The sequence below is a fragment of the Lepidochelys olivacea genome (assembly GCF_965140295.1).
Source record: "Lepidochelys olivacea isolate rLepOli2 genome assembly, chromosome: 7".
Classification (NCBI taxonomy): domain Eukaryota; kingdom Metazoa; phylum Chordata; order Testudines; family Cheloniidae; genus Lepidochelys; species Lepidochelys olivacea.
The window spans coordinates 25,756,142-25,777,935 of NC_140417.1; the positions used below are offsets into that span (position 1 = coordinate 25,756,142).

Consider the following 21,794-nt stretch of genomic DNA (forward strand, 5'->3'; position numbering starts at 1 on the left):
TCTACTGCACTTCAATTTATCATAGTGACATGTAGAAGCATCTCTTAATGAATTTTCCCCTCCCCTGTTGCTTTCTGAAAAGCTTGCAGAAATAGGAATGCTATACAGACAAAACAGTTAAACTGACTGTTTGCAAAGTGCTGTCAAAAGGCTGGTGTAACTTGATTTTTAAGTTGACTTGATTTCCTTAACTTACATTTTCTGTACAAAAATGTTTAGCTCTGAACAGCAAGTAAAATTGGTTAGTGAAAATCTGGCCCCAGCTAAACTGAATCAGAAATGTTGTGATAACTGATTGTTAAATAGTGAAGTGTTTTGAATACAGAGAGAAAATCTGGTTGTGTATTGTGGTATAAAGGCTTTATTGGCATCCGTTTGAGATGATGGCATTAGTCACTAGTGACATAGGCACTTGTGAGTTACAGAGATCACCCCAAATAAGGGCCAATAAAACCTTTATAATACATCATTATAATTTTGTACCTTGCACACATTTTACAGGAAAACTACTATTTGAAAAACATTTTAGAGAGTTTTAGAAATATGTTTGTTACTGTCTTTCATATCTTTCTCCATTAAAAAAATCCCAAGACACCAGGAACTATACATCTGGTATGGGTATGACAACTCTGTATCATCTGTTTTTTAAAATTTTCATACAACAGGAAATCCTAGAAGCAACACAGGTGAGCTGATTCTCCACCTGTGACTGATCCACACCATTCATGTCTACTGAAAGAGTTGAGGGTGTCTGGTGCTACCTCTGAGATAATTAAAATCTTATGTGACAGGGTCAGGCCAGATGGCTGCAAGAGAGTGGTCGAAGGCAGATATGTTAGTCTCAGATTAAGCAGGTCCCTTTTCCCTAGGTAAAATAACAGAGATTATTCCAGAACACTCAGGAACTTGCTAGAACCAATTAAGGCAGGCAGGCTAATTATGACACCTGGAGCTAATTGGGAAGCTGCTAGAATCAATTCAGGCTAATCAGGGCACCTGGTTTAAAAAGGACCTCACTTCAGTCAGTAAGGCATGTGTGTGAGGAGCTGGGAGCAAGAGGCACTAGGAGCTGATAGTTGTAAGGTGTACTGCTGGAGGACTGAGGAGTAGAAGTGATATCAGACACCAGGAGGAAGGTCCTGTGGTGAGGATAAAGAAGGTGTTGCGAGGAGGCCATCAGGAAGTAGCTCAGGGAGTTGTAGCTGTCACGCAACTCTTACAGGAGACACTCTAGACAGCTGCAATCCACAGGGCCCTGGGCTGGAATCTGGAGTAAAGGGGGGGCCTGGGTTCCCCCCCAAACCTCCCAACTCCTGATCAGACACAGGAGGTGTTGACCTGGACTGTGGGTTCCACCAGAGGGGAAGGTCTCTGGTCTGTTCCCCGACCCACTTGGTGGATCAGCAGAGAGTGTGGAGGTTGTTGTTCTTCCTTTTCCCCATGCTGGCCAGTGATGAGGTTAGCTGAGTGACCAGCAGCTTTGAGCCATGAAAGTGGCCCAAACTGAGGGCTGCCATGAACCTCTGAGGCGAGCAAATCTGCCAATAAGCTCAGGACCCTCCAAGGCAGAGGAGGAACTTTGTCTCACTTATTTAAGGAAGGAAATGTATCAACATGCTGTAGTCTGTCCAACAGTTAAGAAACTCTTATTTGATACAACTTCTCTTTTCAACTTCAGACCAGTATTGAACCTCTCATTCCTCAGCAAGCTAGTTGCCAAAGGTCTCCTCCAGATCAGCCTAGACTCTAACAATATCTTGGACCCTTATCAGTCAGACTTCAGGCAGGGATATGAAGCAGAGATGACTATAATGGCACTAAAAGAGGATCTCCTTTTGGTCATATGAAGATCTTATCACTGCCATAACATCACCTTCATCTGGTGACATCTGCCCCCACAAGACGGCCTCCAAGTCTGCCCCCACAGCCTTATTGTTCACCTGAACTTCTTTCTGCTTCTGAATACCCAGTCATGGCTGGAAAAGAAAAGTCCTCTTTCATCCATGGATGGAAAAACCTACCCCTTCCTTTTTGATTTGGACTTGGTTTCTGTGATCTATATATGTATGGCCTCCATCATTGATTTATTGTAATACTCTGTATGTAGGAATCAAGTCAGCACCTTTTTAAAGCTCCATTTGATTTAGAACACCAACATCCATCTGCTCAGCAACACAGGCTGCAGGGAACACGTTCTCCCCATCCTCTACTGTGTTAACTGGTTTCCCATGAATTGCAGGCAAAATTCAAAGTTTTGGTCCTCTGTCTTCTGAAATTTCCATGGGATTGCCTGAGGTAACCTGGGCCATCACCCCCTCCTGCACCCCAACCCACTGCCCCATCCCAGAGCTCACACCCTGCACCCAGACTTCCTCCCAGAGTCTGACCCCCTCATCTCTTCCACACCCAGTGTGATCATAACATCCAGATTAGTGGGTCAGTAACCTTTCTGCCAGTTAGATCCATTTTGTTCCAATGAAACTTATCAATGTAAAGAAAGGGGAAGCGGATCGTAATGAATATAAATCAGAAGCTAGGAATTGAAGAAAATTGATAAGGGAAGCAAAAGGACACAGGAGACTCAATGACCAGCATAGTTAAGGAAAATAAGAAGGATTTTAAATATATTAGGGACAAAAAGAATCCTAACAATGGTGTTGGTCCATTACTAGATGGAAATGGTAGAATTATCAATAATAATGCAGAAAAGTGTTCAATAAATATTTCTGTTCTCTATTTGGGGGAACAAACAGATGATGTAGTCCTATCCTATTATAACACTCTTTCCATTCCACTAGTATCTGAAGAGAATGCTAAACAGCCGGTACTAAAATCAGACATTTTAAAATCAGCAGGTTTTGGTAACCTGCATCCAAGAGTTTTAAAAGAGCTAATGGAGAAGCTTGCTGGACCATTACTGTTGCTTTTTAATAAGTGTTGGAACACTGTGCTCATTCCAGACAACTGGAAGAAAGCTAATGTGCCATTATTTTTAAAGGGTAAATGGAATGACCCAGGTAATTATAGGCCTGGCAGTCTGACATCAATACCTGGAAGTATAATAGAGAAGCTAATATGTGACTTGATTCATAATTAATGTAAAGGAGGATAACAATTAATGCCAATCAGAATGGGGTTATGGAAAATCGATCCTGTCAAACTAACTTGATTTTTTTATGGGATTACAAGTTTGGTTGATAAAGGTAAAAGTATTAATGTAATATATTTAGACTTCTGTAAGGCATTTGACTTAGTAACACATGACATTTTGATTTAAAAAAACAAAAACCCTCTAGAAAGATATAAAATTAACATGGTACACATCAAGTAGATTAAAAGCAGGCTAATTGATAGGTCTCAAAATGTAATTGTAAATGGAGAATCATCATCAAATAGATGTGTTTCTAGTGGGGTTCTGCAGAGATTGGGTCTTGGCCCTGTGCTATTTAACATTTTTATTAATGACTTTGAAGAAAACATCTCCAAGAAGAATTCAGGGCAGGGGCACCAGAATGTATGGGGGAGGTGGGTCAGGGGGCCATAGCCCTATCACCTTTTACCTGCGTTAAGGGTGAGCGACGGAGGGAGGGGGTGAAGAGGAGCAAGCGGGGGTGGGATGTTAGGGGAGGGGATGGGCAGGGCCATGTCTGGGTGCTGGTGGACCTCCCACACTTCTAGGGAGCTAACAGTACTCCTGCTTCAGGATGCCCTCAAATCTCTCTGCCTTCACAGTCATATGCAAAACCCACTTCTTTGATTTAGTTGCTCCATGATAACAAATGCACAGTCTAGGCTATGCTATCATCAGTGAAGAGAGACAGAAATATGTGTACTTCTGAATTTTGTGAGGTACTTGCACAGCATGGTAACGTGCTGTATAAGCACTTTAGATACATAACTGATAGGCAGGGGCAGTGAGTTGTATGGGCCCGTGAGTTGTATGGGCCCATGGTGGCCAGGCTCCAGGAATATTCTGGGCCCAGGAGCCTGGCTCCTCCAATGCTCGGGGCCGGGCCTCTCCTCCAGCCCCGCGTGCCTCCCCTGGAGTGTCTCCTGGTCCCGCCTGCCACCCTTGAGTGATTTAAAAGGGCCCGGGCTGGAGGCCCCTGACTGCCACCGCCACCACCAGCAGCTCAGCGGGACTAAGCTGACTTCCTGCCCGCCAGCTCCACGCCAGTCCCGGAAGCAGCCGGCACATCTCTGCAGCCCATGGGTGTGGGGGCGGTGGGGGGTGGGGGTGGTCTCCCTGCGCTGCCCCCACCCCTTGTGCTGAGCTGCTGCCAGAGGGGTGTTTCGGGAGCCGGTGCCACCCGAGGTAAGTGCCTACACCCTGACCCCCTCCTGCACCCCAACGCCCGCACCCAGCACCCAAACTCCCTCCCAGAGCCTTAGGCAGGTGGCGGAGAGAGGGGAGGCGTGACTTGGGCCATTCTGGGCACCACCAAAAATTATCCAAACCTGCTGCTAGTGCTGACAGGGGTGCATGTTTGGGAACAAATATCCCTGATAGGCAAGCTGTTTCAGCCTTGGACTTCTTACACATCCTTCTGAAGTGCCAGGCTTTGGCCACTGTCAGACAGGGTAGTAGACTACATGAATCACTGATCTGATCCCACAAGGCAATTCCATTTATTTAATTTGGCTCAATATGCATTTAATAGCATAATGTCTCTTATTCTGTTTCAAGGATTATGCTCAAGTTCCTGATAGCAATAAGTATACTGACTGTTTTCAAGGACAAATTTGAATTAAACAGAGAGTAATCTGCTATCATAAATATTCTCATCAAAGCTCCTTTTGGGAACACAATTGTAAATCACCTATCTCAGTTATTAAACTAATGTAAACTATGAGACTGGAGAAGGCAAATAAGTGAATATAGCTTTTAGTTTTGATATAACCTGACATCAGCCAGCAGTCATGGGATTGTAGGTGTTTCTTTCTTAAAAGCAAAACAAACTGCTCACCTTCAGCATTTACCGTACAACAAGGCCACCTCCTGGCAAGGAAAAATAACTTAAAATGAGTATTCAGTACGGATCATAAATAGTTTCTCAGTGTATTAACTCTGTAATTAATAATTAGGGATGTGTGAAACCCACTGCCACTTTTAGTGACAGTGAACTAAAATTGCACCTGGATGTTGAACTCTATTGCAAGTTCATGCACTCCTGAAAACTCCAAATGAACTTCAAATGACCCTTGCAAAATTTGCTGGTATGGTAACAAAACCATATAATTTTATAATCCACTATTCTTTCCCCCCTCAACTTAGGGGTCCTTTGCTGGGGTGGTCTACAACTTCCTATCCCCACCTAAAGAATTCAGAAGGATACCATAGTGGGCTGGTTATTCTTTATTATTCATTATTCTTCCCCCCTCTCCAATCTGATCTCCTTGGAGGAGCTAGCAGGAAAACCTGGTGTTTCCTATTTTCATAGATCCAGAAGGGTTTTCTTGCAGCGGGAACAGAGCAAGTTCTGCCACCCAGGTTGTGGCCTAAAAGGCCTCAGACTTCCCCTTGGAGATAGATGCAGTTTTGAGATGGTATCAGAAGCGGCATCAGGAAGATCAGCTTAGCCATCTTTTGGCTTTACTTTCAGAGAAACACAAAGTTCACTTGTAGTATGAATTGATGGAGATTCCCTCTCCCTAGCTGAATAAAAGTTACTTTTATTGTAATTTTCCATTAATAAAAGTACTTATTCAGTGCTAAGACTTGCACTGCCCCCTTGAAAAGTCAATACAAAGAGGTTCCATGTGCCAAATGCTTACTGTGTGCCCTCAAATTTGACATTGGATAAGCCCTGTTCAGATGTTGCTGTAGTTGTTCATTTTGGAAGTTCATTCTCAAGAATGCTGAATGGCCAATTCACTTGTCCTGTTACATATAGAACATGGGATGAGAGAGGGGATTAATAAGAATAAAGTAAAAAAGAGCCCTCTGCCTTTCCAATCTTACAGATTTAAAATATACTTAAATCCTGTGTTGTGTTGACTCAGCCACTGCTGTGTTTTATACAGTGTGTACGTTCACAGTTTGACACCTTAAGGACAGGGTCCAACTTTCTAGCTGTATTAGGGAAGGAAAGAACTGTAAGTCACTTGAAGTGTAAAGGTGTGCAGCATAATATAATCTCTTTCTCCCAACTAAACTAACTTGGAACTGATGTAGTTTGATTTAGACAGAGTGTGTGTGTGTGAAAGAGAGACAGAGAGCGAAACCTGATCTGTTGGGGGTTTTAAAACTTTTTTTTAAAAAAAACCCTTTGTGACCCATCAGCAGAAACCTTGAGTTTCCTGTCTCCTTATCCTGCTTCTGTCCTCCAGCAACCGTATGTTTCCTGTCTCCTTACCCTGCTTCTGTCCTCCTGCAATCATGTGTTTCCTGTCTCCTTTTCTCTCCTTCATTCCCTAGGATTGTTTCTGAGCTTTTACCAGCTGAGTTTTTCGTTCATCAGTGGGTGGCTTTATTATACTAGCACAAATCACAGCTTTGCTAGTACAATTGTGATACAGCATACTAGGAGTGCTTTGCTGGTATCCTATACCAGCATTCCTACACTGCAAAGTACTCATTTTGTAGGCATAGATTCAGTGTTAATCTGTTTCAATTGCTTACCTGACCACAGAAGGAGCTGTTGGATGTGTTTACAAGGAAAACAAAACACACACACTCTCTGGATACAGTTATACAATGCAGTATATGGAAATGAAAGTTAAGGAGGAAATGACTGGTTTTGATTTATATTTCTCTCTGGTGAGGGAAGTTGGAGCACGATAAAGAAAAACTCCCTGTACATGGTTACCTTTCAACTGCATGTAAGTAGGATAAGGATAAACTGAACCTGAATATATAAGCAGTCTCAGTCAGATGGCAACAAGTATCAGTCAATGCTGATTTGGGCTGACGTGATTTATTGGTAAGGCTGGCAGCAATTTTTGGCTCCAGGGTCACAAATGTTCCGATATGGGGACTTGGTTGTTACTTATGAGTTTAATTCAGAGAGTTCTTTTACTACTCTTGGCAGCAGTTTTTTTGTGTGACTTCTGTTCAACACTAATAAATATCTGTATAAATCTAGTCAGTAAAAGCTCTAGATTTTTAAAATGTCTAATATTAGAAATGTGTCATATAGAACTGTACATGTTAAACTAATTTAAAACTTTATAACCATAACAAAAGGAGGAATGGTATGCGAGTGAGTGGGAAAGACCGACCAGAGATCGAAAATGAGTGTTTCTGCTTCTTTTGGCTTGATACTCCGGTTTGGAAACATGATTTAAAGGGAGACACTATAAAGTACATTTTGGCTGCAAATTGAACTTACGTACAATGTATCTGACTTTTACAAAACACAAAATCCTGTAGAAATAACTGCCATTATTTTTTAAAAACAAATATTCCTCTACAGTGTTTGCAACAGAAAAAAAAGTGAAACTAATCAGTCTGAGTTTTGTTGTTGTTGCCCAAGCTCACCTAACATAAGGAGTTTAAAAAAAAATCTAGTATTTGTAAACTAACATGGTTATATTAAAAGTGAGGAAATTTTTCCTTTTTGAAAGTTAGGTTTTTAACATGATGCTTTCCCTTTTTAAATCCCTTTTTTAACATGAAGATTTTCCTAGCCCTTGTGCAGATAACTCTCCCAATTCAGCATTTTACATGTATAAAGTAAATTGTGCAAGCTTGTAGGATTGGGGCCAGAGGGTACTGTGATTGTGCTGTGATAAAGTATTTGCAGGATTGGACCAGGAGGAGCTTATTTCACATTGCTGAATCTGCATAAGTCCCAGTTAATGCTAGTAAGAGTTGTACAAAACGGGAGAATTAGCCTCCATTTGTAGTTTGTGTGGCCTCATGATCCATTTGATTAATTGAAATTGTCGACTCTTTGAAGTTATGCCTTTTTGGTTTCAGATTTTAAATACTGATTATCTGGGAAGGGATTAACTGACTGTAGTTCCAGGCTGCATTAACATTCTAATGTATACCTCCTTGGGTCCTGGGACATACTGTGGGTGGGAGTCAGAGGGAACAGGTACTGTGGGAGCACAGAGTTTCTGACCTCCTTGTAGTTCCTTCAAGCATTAAGGGTGATCACCCTCTTATGAGGTAGCCCCATCATCACCTCCATGGAGGGGGAGGTTTCCGAGCAAAAAGTACCTTCCCATGGCTTTTAATGTAAAAAGGGTCTGTCAAGCTGTCCTGCAGTGGCTCAAGAGTGTCAGTACCAACCTCAGGGCAGACTGTTAAAAGCAGGGCACAAACCCCAAAATGGTTGTTAACTATGTGCTTAGATTTCACCAACCATTTACCAAGTGTAAACTCCTCAAGCACTGTAACAGCCTTAACATGGAGTCAAAACAGCCCTTTTGGATACTTAGGTACTCTGAGCTATCTTGCCACCCAGGTAAGCATACCTTTGTGATAGGTGGTCCCTGACACCAAAGAGCACAGCAATATTCAGGTTACTATCAGCCCCAAAGGACCAGTCAATTGCACCTTAGATCTCACAGAAAAGACACAACACTTGTAGTCAATCTTATAATAAACTGTCTAAAGATTTATAAACAAGAAAAAGGAAATAAGAGAATTATTTTCAAGGTTAAAGCAGGTAAACAGATAAACATACAGATGAGTTCCATTCTTAAGCTTCTATTTCTTTTTTAAACTTTATATATCCTTTAGGACTAACCCAGGCTAAGCACTGCGGATCCCTTGCCTATGGCTAGAAATCTTGCCCCACTAGAGGCCAAGGAGCAAAGAGATTAAGGCTTTGTCTACACCGTCAAGTTTTGTCGACTACACTTATATCGACACCCAAAAGTCGACTTAATAAAAATCTGAAAAGCTTGTTCACACTAGCCCACATTAGCCCACACTAGCCCACAGATCACGTCCACACTGGGGGCACCATCGACGGTGTGAGTAATGCACTGTGGGTATGTATCCCACAGTGCATGGCAACACCTTCTGTTGCTAGGTGTTGTGGGAAGGCGGAGCAGATTGCGGCACATCTTGGGACTGTGCTAAATGTCCTGACATGCATTGCTTTGTGTTCCAGCCCTCCATTGGCTTCCCAGCCCTCCATTTCGCTCCATTTTTTCAATGGCCATTCTTTGCTGTGCACCCCAGCATCTGTCGTGAGAAGGGATGGATCCTGCACTTTTAAGTATCATGAGGACATCGCGCACGGCAGTGCAGTTAATCGTGAAATTACTGACAGAGGAAGACTCGCAGGTGCCCGACATTCTGCATGATATGGATAGCAGCAACTTTACATTGCTTTTGGCATTCACAGAGCAGCTGCGTAGGGTAGACTGTCGCTTTTGGGCTAGAGAAACCAGCATTGAATGGTGGGATTGCATTGTCGTGCAGGTGTGGGATGAAGAGCAGTGGCTAAAGAACTTTTGGATGCATAAAGCCACCTTCCTGGAACTGTGTGCTGAGCTGGCCCCAGACCTGTGGCACAAGAACACCAGAATGAGAGCAACCCTCTCGGTAGAGAAGCATATGGCAATCGCTGTCTGGAAGCTGGCAACTCCAGACTGCTACTGGTCGGTTGCAAATCAATTAGGAGTGGGAAAGTCGACCATTGGGGCTGCATTAATGCAAGCGTGCAGGGCAATAAATCACATCCTGCTACAAAGGACCGTGACTCTGGGAAATGTGCGTGAAATAGTGGACGGCTTTGCAGAGATGGATTTCCCTAACTGTGGAGGAGCGATAGATGGCACACACATTCCAATTTTAGCACCAGACCACCTTGCAATGGAGTACATCAATAGGAAGGGGTACTTCTCCATGGTGTTGCAGGTGCTTGTTGATCACCGTGGGCGTTTCACAGACAACAACGCAGGGTGATCTGGAAAGGTGCATGATGCATGCATCTTCAGGAACGCTGGCCTGAATAGAAAGTTGCAAGCGGGGACTTTCTTTCCAGACCACAAGATTACAGTGGGGGATGTGGAAATGCCCATAGTGATCCTGGGAGACCTGGCTTACCCCTTACAGCCCTGGCTCATGAAACCTTACATGGGACACCTGGACAGCAGTAAGGAGCATTTCAACAACAGGCTGAGTAAGTGCCAGATGACAGTTGAATGTGCCTTTGGCAGATTAAAGGTGTGCTGGCGTTGCCTTTATGGCAAGTTAGACCTTAATGAGGAGACTATTCCCATGGTCATAGCCATGTGCTGCACTTTGCATAATCTCTCTGAATCTAAGGGTGAAGAGCAACTTACCTGGCAAAGTGGAAGCATTTCTTCTTCTGGGCGTCGGAGCGGAATATCTCTCCAGCCCAGTCATCTCTGCAGTCCATCCTGGATTACCTGTTTCACTTAAAGCACCAAGGTCTTGCCTCCTCTTCAATCAAGGTGCACTTGGCAGCCATATCATCCTTCCATCCTTGCATCCAGGGTAGATCGGTGTTCTCGCATGAGGTGTCGATCAGGTTCCTGGAAGGCCTTGAAAGACTCTTTCCACTGGTCTGGGACTGGTTCCCCAATGGGACCTCAACCTGGTCCTCTCCAGACTCATAGGTCCACCCTTTCAGCCTATGGCTTCTTGTTCCCTTTCCCACTTGTCGTGGAAGGTTGCATTCTTTGTAGCTATTACCTCGGCAAGACATGTCTCTCAGATTAAAGCCCTCACTTCTGAGCCCCCGTACATGGTGCAGGAACTCCTCACTTAAAGTCATCCTGGTTAATGTTGTTCCATTGTTACGTTGCTGATCAATTCGAGAATATGCTCATTTAAAGTTGCGCAATGCTCCCTTATAATGTCGTTTGGCAGCTGCCTGCTTTGTCCACTGCTTGCAGGAAGAGCAGCCCATTGGAGCTAGCTGGTGGGGGCTTGGAACCTGTGTGGACTGGCAGCCCCCCTATCAGCTTCCTGCTCCCCTAAGTTCCATGTGCAGCAGCCGCCCAGCAGGCTATCAATTGCTGGGCAGTTCAGCTGTCTCTCACCCCAGTGCTGTGTGCTGCTCCTGCCCTCTGCCTTGGAGCTGCTCCCAGGAGCCTCCTGCTTCCTTTGCAGAGGATGGGAGAGTGGGGCTAATGTCAGGGTGTCCCCCTCCACCCGCTCCTGTACCCCATCTCCATAGAGCGAAGGGGGCGGGGGGACAAGATAGGGCTCAGAACGGAGGGAGCTTGCTGGCAGCAGCTGCTGTCTGAACTCACTGATCTACTTAAAAAGGAGGTGTACTTAGAGTGAGGTCGGCGTACTTAAAGGGGCAATGCGCATCTCTCTCTCTCACCCACACACACACGGTGTGTGTGTGTCTCTCTCTGTCTGCCATGCTGTCTCCCCTCCCTCCATTCGTGCTGCCTTGTACAGTGTGAGGCTACATTAACAACATGTTAACCCTTGAGGACTCAGCCGAGTGCTCGTTCATCATTCAGCAGTAAGGCATTCCCTGGAAAATATCCCACACTCTGACTTCGCCACCTCAACCACACTTCACAATCATCATTGCTGTGTACAGTATTAAATTGTTTGTTTAAAACTTATATGGTGTGTGTGTGTGTGTGTGTATCTATATATCTTTTGTCTGGCAAAAAAAAATTCCCTGAAACCTAACCTCCCTATTTACATTAATTCTTATGGGGAAATTGGATTAGCTTAACAACATTTTGCTGAAAGTAGCATTTTTCAGGAACATAACTACAATGCTAAGTGAGAAGTTACTGTATTCTACAAGGACAAGGTCCAGTTGCGGCCCCATCCGGCCTTCCTGACAAAGGTGGTGTTGCACTTCCATGTCAACCAGGATATCTTCCTCCTGGTGTTCTGTCCAAAGCCTCTCATGACCTATGAGGAGAGGCAGCTGCACACTCTAAATGTCAGGAACACCCTGGTTTTCTAGCTGGAGCGCACTAAGCCCTTCCACAGATCGACCCCAACTCTTTATCACAGTAGTGGACAGGATGAGGGGCCTTCCCGTGTCCTCTCAGAGGATTTCAAATTGGATCACCACCTGCATCCGTACTTATTACCAGTTGGCGCGAGCTGTGCCCCCACCAATAGTGAAGGCTCATTCGACTAGGGGCTCAGGCGTCTTTGGCTGCCTTCCTTGCACATATCCCTATCCAGGACATCTGCAGGGCTGCGACGTGGTCTTCAGTACACACGTTCACGATGCATTACTTCATCACCCAGCAAGCCAGAGATGATGCTGGGTTTGGCAGAGCTGTGTTGCAATCAACATGTCCATGAACTCCTATCTGCCTCCGATGGTATTGCTTGGGAGTCACCTACAATGGAATGGGCATGAACAAGCACTCAAAGAGAAAAGATGGTTACCTTTCATAACTGTTGTTCTTCGAGATGGGTTCCTCATGTCCATTCCATGACATGACTCTGTCGGAGTTCAGGCAAGAAGGAACTGAGGGAGGGGGGAGCCGACAGCACCCCTTATACCGGCACATACATGTGCCGCTCCAGAGGGGCACCAGAGCCAGTCCCTTATGGATACCACTGACGGAAAAACTTTGGGCACTGGTGCATGTGGCAAGCACACACAACTACAACAGAATGGACATGAGCAGCACATCTCGAAGAACAACAGTTACGAAAGGTAACCATCCTTTATGGGTGATTTAATCCTGGATTGGATCAAGAGATCCAATCACTTAAGATTCTATTAATTTTCCATTTAAGAGTACTAGAAGCATAATCTTGCTCCAAGATTTGCACTTAGATATCAGTGTAATAGGTCGAATATTAAAAACTACAGAGATCTGTAAATCAATGGATTATGATTCCTGCCATATGAGTGGGATATTAATTTTTTAGAATGCTTACCTGTATTGAGTAACTGAGACCAAGAAATAAAGATCCATTCATTACATCTCTCACATGTATATCACCTTTTATTAAAAGGTCTGTTTCTGAAAATCTGGGAATATTCCTGATGATTTTCTATAAAATGGTCTTGTTGTGGTCACTGCCAAACTGAAGAAAAAGAGAGGGAAGATGTACATTAACAAAACCTGAGAAACACACTTGTTAAAAGTCAAGTTTAAAAATATATATATATAAATGCCATCTTTGTCATTTTTGCTTAATTGGTCACAAACAGCAAGGCAGTATTCCCGGTGTTGAGTTTCCTTTTATTTTGTTTTTGTAATTTAAAACAAATAAGTTAGCTTTCTCTATTTCCAGAAAATTGAATTAGATTATCACTGTGGGTCTGATCAATAAAATAAGTATTACACTACTCTTTCTGGCCAAGAAATTAAATTATAAGGTGCACATTTTCCCCCCAGTGTGGCAGCTTTAGATACCCAGGACCTTATTTGAAAGACACTGAGCATCTATATCTCAATGGGATTTGTATGTGCTTTAGCACTTCTGAAAATCATGCTGCTAGCACTTAATTAGAAAACTTGAATTCTCTTTTCTTTGTCTGGCTGCCTCTGTCTTAAATTACAATACACCTTTGTTAGCACTGCTATAATGTCATTCTCTGCCTTTTATTGGATGAACAGCACATTAGAAACATTTGGATATATAAGCTTTTAAATACATGTTGGATGAATAAAGGGATATTTAAAATGCCACATTGTAATTTGTCTCTGTGTGATTTTTAGTGGGGAATAAGTCAGTGAAGGGGAAACTTGTTGGATGTGATGGAAAAAGTTGGGATTGTCTCAGTAGGACCATAACGTTTTCATATGGTTAGGCAGACATCCAGCTAACACAGATTCAGTGGGATAAGCATAAGGTCAGAGTACTAGATTGAACCAATTTTTAAAAAATTTTGTTATAACTGTAATAAATGGGGGTGATAAACAAGTGCCCTCTATGATGGTTATTTTCTTTGTGGTGTTTTATAGCATATAATATGGGCAATTTGTGCAGCATGTACAAAAAGCTACAAATCCCACCTTCCAGACAAGAATCACACTTTCTTGCATGTCTGTAATGCTTAAGCTGCTTGCTGATCTGTCTGAATTTGTTGTCTGTAAATTGAAACATGTATTTAAACAAGAGACAAATCGTTTATACCCCTGTGTGTTATTTTTATTGCAGTAGCAGCTAAAGGCTTCAGTCAGGGCGGGGCCTGGTTCTGCTGGGTGCTGTGCAGATGCACTAGCCTGGCCCCCACATCCCAGCTTACAATTTAATTTAAGACAAGATGCAACAGCGATTGTAACAAATAGTAAACTGGAAGAGAGACGGGAGGACAAGAAGGGGACCCTCATTACTGCAGTCTGCAGTATGGTGTTTCTTCTAACCCTTTTACCATAGTTTAGAAACTGTGCACCTTTATCACAGGCTGGCAGAGGATGCTCTTCTTCTCCTATCCAACCCATAGGATTAGCTTTGGTACTCTCCTCCCTCTCCCATATGCCACCTCAGATTGGGGCCTTCCATAATAGAAGGGGAAGATGTGTGAAGCCTCCAACACAAATGAAAAAGAGGCAATAAGAGAATTCACTGTAGCAGAGGAAACTCTGAAGACCGGGTGTGCTCATCAGGAATGATTCTGTGTAATTTGGTATAAAATTAGATATTTAAATTTGTTTACGTTACTGATTGGCACTTGAAAATATCCCAGTGTGGTGTTCCCAAAATAGAGAAATTAATAAAAAAAAGAATAACAGATTTAAACATTATAACTGCAGAATATGATCAAATCTGGCAGTGATATAATTGGTAAATGGATGCATTTTTCTAGTCTTTTCTGATGTAAGCTTCAATCTGTGTTGTTAACCTTATTTAATAAGTTGTTAACCTTATTTAATACCTGAAGGGTACCATGTGTTGGATCCACAGATTAAATATAATTTTTTTATTGTCTTCATATTATCTTATTCCAATTCATTTTTATCTTCTTGATATTTGTTATATTTGCTTACATTTTAAGCTGTAACCCATCACAAATGCTGGCACAAGCCAATGTTAGTTTCTGTCAAAATTACATGAGAAGACAATTACTCCTTAATGGATTCTTATCTCTGTGTTTCATTTCAAGGAAGAGTTCAAATGGAACATGTCTTTTTTCTTTTTGTTTTGCACTGCATTATATTTGGAGGACTTTTTATATGTATATGATCATCTTGTCTAAGTGTTGATTTAAAAAAAAAAAGATTATTAAACACAGAGATTTTTGGTGAGGTTCTCATAAGTACCACAATGGATGGGCTCCGTAATACCCATCCATCTAGACTCTTTTCATTTTCAGTGTCCCGGTCTACTGGCAATTTCCTGGCAACTTAAGTCCTTTTGTTATCCCGTGCTCTAAAATTCTGATTTTAAAATGTAATTTAGCAGAACAAGTACGATTGTACATAACAGTACTAGACAGGTGAACATGACCAATGTTGGGAATTTTACAACTTTGGGCAGCAGAGGGCTGTATTTACTAAGAATGTGAGAGTATATTGTTTTCTTTCCCTCGCCTTCTCTCTAACAAATATTCCCTTATGGTAAAAATAAACACACCAAGTTGTGCAGATAACTTCTAAAGAATGTGTACAAATAAAAAGGAACAGACTTGTTTTTAAAAGGTTTTCCTCTCATTTTCTTTAAAAAGATATAGGAAATTGTTCTCCCTTAAAAGTAGTAATCATAGCATATTTATGTACCTTGTCTAGCTATTAAGGACCATTGTAATACTCCTGTCCTAGTTACAGGGCTATCTGTACCTCTGCCTCCCTTCTAGTCTCACATGCTTCAGGTACACATACTTCAGGTGTTCAGCCTCTTGCCCTTACCTGTCTGAAGGTGGAATCTTGTGATTCCATTTCTCTTAGACCGGGCTGCAGGTGTATCACCCTGTGTTTACCAACCACATATCATCTTGCAGGGATGACTGGAATCCAGGCACCCGTGTTTCTTCCCTTCAGGACCTGTGACCAGTGGTACTGACCAAAAGCCTTCTTAAAACAAAGTATTTTTATTTAGTAGATTGAACAGAGTATTAAAGAAAAAGGGATTTTAAAACAACAAACTGCCTACATGAGTATTTAGACTTCTCTAATCCTGTGCTTCACTACAAGATAAGTAGAATAGACTTTCATTTTAAATTACAAAAACAGAACCAATTCACATTCTCCTAGCCAGTCCAGTTTCTTCTGTTTGTCGATCTGTTGTCCCCTCTTTTGGGGACACTTGGTTTAAGAAAGCCGCCAACTTCCCTGGTGGTGTCGAGGCCCAATTACCATATTGTTCAATAGTTGTTGGTTTTTTGTTCGTTTGTTTGTTTGTTTCAGGAACCAGGATGCTTCACACGTGGGGTCTGAAACAGTATTTCTTTTTCTTCATTGATGTCTTCATAGATTCCTCTTTTGATGTGTATGTGCCTTGTGCTTGTTATATCAGATTCTTTTGGCCAGCAGTGTTCACTGGGGGTCATGCTTGCACTCTGCCTCACTCTGCATGCCCTCATATCCCTCATCTGAGAGCATAAAGGAGATAGGGGGCCTAACCGTCTCTGTTCCTTCTTACTGCCAGTGACAGTGAGACAGAATCCCTAAAGTGGCTGTTTACTGTATGCACTGTGGGATTTTTCTTAGACTTGTCTATATTATTTAGTTAGTATAGTTGATGTAGCTCTTTCTCTTATTTACCTGTTTGCATTTAAACAAACAACTTTCTCTGTTAGAGATGGAGACAAGCTGGGATTTAGCTGTTATGGCTGAAACAGAGTCCTTCGGATTCACAACTTGTCTGTCCTGTGATGTGATTATTCTGCTCAGTGATGGACCTACAAGGTGCTTTTTTATTGCCTTAGAGAGGGTCACATCCCTGATAGATGCTCAATCGGTTGCTTCTTCTCCAAGAAGACCCTGAAAGCAAGAGGGGCCTGTCTCAAGTTCAACCTTTTTCTCATGGAGCTTTCAATGAGAACAAATCTTTCAACAACCAAATCCAGCAGAACGGCCAAGACCTTCTCCACCCAGTAGTGGGCAAGGAGGTCATTCCCACAGTAAGTGCAGGCCTAAGTCACCATCTCTGTGAAATCTCTTTAGGTTGCTTAGTCAAAAGGCATTTTGTGGACCCAGATACGTTTCTCTGATGCCACAGCACAGTCTCGTCATTTAGTAACCATGATATGGCTTGAGACAGTGGTCCACAGTTCACCCAGTACTGACCTCTTGGTACCAATATCAGCACAGTTGGTGCCAAGAAGCCTTGTGATAATGACTCCAGCACCGACCCTGATGATGCAGATGCTCCTGGCTCCAAAGACATTCTTGGTATTGAGTCATCTTATTGGATGCGGAGCTTGCAAACCATTTTGCAGCAGGCTCATCAGTGAAGTTCAGAGCCTTTAGGCTACCATCAAATCTGGTCAGAGCATAGTTATCAGGGATGTGAGACATTGTCTGTCTTTGGCCAAAAATACAGTGTGGGATTCTTATTGGCCCCAGGCTGCACACTGACACTGGCCTGTTCGAAATCGGTTCAGAAGGGCCCGTTAGCAGTGTGGCAAATCAAAGCCCGGTACGTGCGTGGTCAGGTCAGTAATAAAAGACGGGTTTCTGATGTGAGCTGCAGACCATTCTTCATGCCACATCGACATTGCAGTGAAACGTGGGCAGGGCAAGTGGGCCCACAACGGGTGCCTTGATGACAAGTGCACTTTTGGGTGGTCGAAGAAGTCTGTGTATAATGGTAGGCTCGGGTTTGCTGTGATCTTCTCAACCATTCTGACTGACTGTAGCATCCTCATAAAGGATGTTGCTTAACACAGGGATTGGTATTGAGTGATCTTGAGATGACTGCGCAGTCAGTCACCCTTGCTGTTGTCTGCTGTTAGAGCACCTTCTAGCTAGTATTGCTACAGTATTGATGAGCTCTTCTGCTCAGGTTCAAGATCACCCTAGGACACCAGACAGCGAAACTTCCCCCTCTCACTTTCTTTAGAGGAAGAGTACTTGTTTCTTACTCCTCTTCTGAGCATAATACAGAGGCAACCTCCACCCATTCACCTCCCTCTTACAAGCTCTATGAATCCAAGATTTCATGGGGAACATCCTGGGATTTCATGGGGACCATTCACCTTGGTATTCACTCCCATGGCTCTCAATCACTTACTGCTACCATATGCAGTCTGGGCCTTACTGAGCCTCTTGGATTATGCAACCAGCTGGGAAGCCTTCTTCTGTTGTCCGTCCCACCAGGGTTAGATTCCCTTTCTCCTACAAAATATCATAGGCCTACTCAAGAAAGTTAGTTGGGTCAGTACCATAGCCTGCACCAACAAGAACAGGACAATGAGGAAGAATATGTGCAGGAAACAGAAGCGCAACTGATTCCAGCAGCAATATAGTCTTTCTTATTTGACGAGGCAAACATACCTTCCACTTCTTGCCAGCTGGATGATTTTAAAATCCTCCAAGACCTTTTACATAGCATGCTAAGAGACCTTGAAAGTTCTGGTGGCAGTAGTACAAGAAAAATTCCACATGTTACTGGACATCATGCTATCCTCCATGCCTGGAAGGCTTGCCATGCCTATTAACATAGGACTACTGGAAGTGCCAAAAAATGTGTGGGGAAACTCCAGCATATGTGGCACTCATGCCTAAAAAAAGCAGATAGATGTTAGTGAATCCCTCCAAGAGATTTGAATATTTATGTATGCACCCAGTTCCTGGATTACTAGTAGTGGCAGCTCTGCATGGAAAGTCCAAACAACAAGGGACCACAAGGATGACATAAAGGGATAAAGACTCCAAAAAATGGATTTATTTATCAAAAAGATTTATTTATCTTCAAGTCTGCAGATGTGTCTCTCAAATTACAAGGCATTTCTGTGAAAATATCTGCTGTTTAAAATTCAGGTCTCCATAATCCCTTCATTGCATCATCAAGACTAGTTTGTGGCTCTTGGCCTACAAGACACATACTTTGACATATCTATTAACCTGGCATTCAGGAAATACCTCAGATTCCGAGTGGGAGCATCTCACTACCAATACGGAGGATTGCCCATCAGTATTTTAACTGCACCAAGGGAAGTTATTGGTGCTTGATAATCATAGCAGCTCATCTATGACTAGGGATCAGGTCTATCATCAACAGGTGAATGACTCCATCCACTTCATACTACACTTTTTTTTTAAAAAAACAACACTGGAACTCGGGATAAACAAGGAAAAGTCCCACGGTTGCCAACCCAGAGGACAGAATGTATATGGCCTGTGTTAGATTTTACATCAATGAGAGCTTATTTACCACAGCAAAAGTTACAGGCCATGGTAGTCGTCATCATTAAGGTTAAGATTCTGTCATGGGTATTTTTGGTAAAAGTCAGGGGCAGGTCTCGGGCAATAAACAAAAATTCACAGAAGCCCACGACTTGCCCTTGACTTTTACTAAAAATACCCTGGTCAGGGAGAGGGAAACTAACAGTTGGAGTACTGCTGGGGCTGAGCTCTGGCAGCTGTACCCGCCTCACTGCTGCTCCTGTGGCAGGGGCTGACTGCCACTGCTTCAGCTCCAGGGGAGCGTACCTAGCCCTGGCCACTGCTTCAGCCCTGGGGCTGCTGCTCTGATGGTCAGCCATGGCCCTGGGGGCAGGCACTGTGTCCCTGGGGACTGACCAGGGACTCCTGCTTCAGGGGTACTGGAGCTGACAACTGCCTCAGCTCTACTCCTGCGGAAGACGTCACGGAGGTCCCAGAAAGTCACAAAATCCGTGACAGAATCATACCCTTACTCGTCAGCCATCTGCATGCAAACCCACAGATATCTGTAAAAGAACACCTTAGACTTCTGGGTCACATGGCCTCCTGCACCTGTGTCACCAACGTGCCATATTGCACTTCACTTCCATGCAAGGGTGACTGAAATCTGAAATCTACCCAGCAATCGTCATATGGACATGAAGGTGCAGATCTGCTGAGAAATCTTCTCTCTAGCTGAGCTCTCTAGTCTGATCCCTTTTTGTCAGTCAAATATACCATTTTTAGAAGTCAAGCACATAAATCACATTTAGGATACAGAAAAATTGCACATTTCAATCTAGATACTTATAGCGTATTTAATCACAGCTCCCTAATGGCCAAAATAGATCAGAGTGCATGAGTTGTCCTGGGGAGACGTGTACTAACTTGTGTAGGAATCCAGTTTCCAATGATGAAACATTACTTCATTTATCTGAAAGTTTGAATATCTAGAATTTCACAGATATAGTGAGCCATACATTCCCAGTCTGCTGTAACATGGAAAGTTCTTTTTGTCAAGCTGTTGCATAAGGTGTTCTGCCACTCACATTTTATTTTGTATTATGGCTTTTTTTCCATTTTCTAATCATGCATAATAAGAATAGTGTACATGGTGTCAAACATACTTACAATAAACAGCTTCTGTGGTAATTTAATCCATAAATTTTGAGAGACAAGTGGGTGAGGTAACATCTTTTACTGGACCAACTGTGACTGATTCCCCGAGATGCAACCTGGAACTGGGATACCACTGAGCCCTCTGGCATACCAACCTGGGCTCCCTCTCACACTGTGATGCTGTGAGAAGCTGCAATCCTCTCCAGGTCCTGTATTACACAGCCATCCACAGGTAGGGATACACCCAGCTGAGTTACCTTCTAGCCACTAACAATAGAGGCTCCAGCCAATTCTCCCTAGCCTAGGATCCCAGAGCTGTACTGTCTTGCCCCAGTCAGAAGGCTGAACAGTGTAAATTTACTACCCAGTATGCCCTGCCACAAGGTGGAGAGGACATTGTGACGGTGCAAGCCCAGATGGCTATAGAAAAATAGTGGGAGATAGATATATTAGCTCCAGGCTAAACAAATCCCTGGTACCAGGATAAGTGAAATGGCAGTTGCTCCAGGTCAATTAAGACACCTGGGGTCAAATAAGAACTTTCCAGAAGGCAGGGAGAATGCTAGGTTGATTGGGACACCTGAAGCCAATCAGGGGCTGGCTGGTTAAAAGCCTCCCAGTCAGTCAGGTGGGTGTACATGTCAGGAGCTGTGGGAGGAAGTTGCGCTGTTGGAGAGGCTGAGTAGTACACACCATATCAGGCACAAGGAAGGAGGCCCTGAGGTAAGGGTGAAGTGAAGCTTGAGGAAGTGAGGGCTGCTGTGGGGGAAGTAGCCCAGGGAATTGTACATGTCATGTTTCTAAAAGGTCAGCTACCATAGCTGATACTATTAGGGTCCCTGGGCTGGAGCCCGGAGTAGAGGGTGGGCTCCATGATGAAAATGGCTCAGTAGACTGTGACCCTTGTCTCTAGAGAAAGAAGGGTTACGTGGAGGGTCACAGTGAGCCTCTGAGGCTAGCGAAATCCGCCAGCAAATGCGGGACCCATGGAGGCAAGGACAGAGCTTTGTCACAACATGCACCAGCCCTTGTTCCTAAGCAGATTTCCCTCGCACTTCAAACACCACACTGTTTTAGGTAAAATATATAACAGATTTATTATCTACAGAAAGATAGAGTAAGTGATTATAAGTAGTAAAAGTACAGCTCAAAGTTGGTCACCTAAGAAATAAATGTAAAATTGCAATCTGAGTTCTATAAATTAGACAGGATTTGAATCAAGCAGTGTCTCACCCTGGCAGACAATACAAGAAGGTCACAGATCTTCCATACACAGGCTGAAAATTCCCGTCAGCCTGCGACCACCTCCCCAGTTCAGTCTTTGTTCTCCAGATGTGCTTCCAGGTGTTGAGTTGTGCGGGGAGTGAGGCCAAGTGATGATGTCACTCCCCCTTTTATAGCTTATTCAGCTTGCTGGAAAGATCCTTTGCTGTGCCGTGAGTCAAGCAGTCTCCATTGTTTACATGCTATTTCTGAGAAGTTTCCATTGT

At 43.3% G+C, this 21,794-nt stretch overlaps 1 protein-coding gene across 5 annotated transcripts in view; it reads left to right on the forward strand.

The window, feature by feature from the left end:
• ARHGEF3 (Rho guanine nucleotide exchange factor 3) overlaps nucleotides 1-21,794 on the forward strand; it is a 311,727-nt gene that overhangs the window by 35,218 nt on the left and 254,715 nt on the right. Inside the window, exon 1 of one of the 5 annotated variants that reach the window (XM_084634600.1) lies at nucleotides 6,719-6,822. The exons of 3 other annotated variants lie outside the window; for them this stretch is intronic. In XM_084634600.1, the coding sequence (XP_084490726.1) occupies nucleotides 6,821-6,822 (2 nt within the window). In that variant the 5' untranslated portion in view covers nucleotides 6,719-6,820. Of the gene's footprint in view, nucleotides 1-6,718; nucleotides 6,823-6,879; nucleotides 6,924-21,794 lie in introns of those variants that run through there. One more of the 5 variants, XM_084634599.1, reaches the window with a different exon arrangement.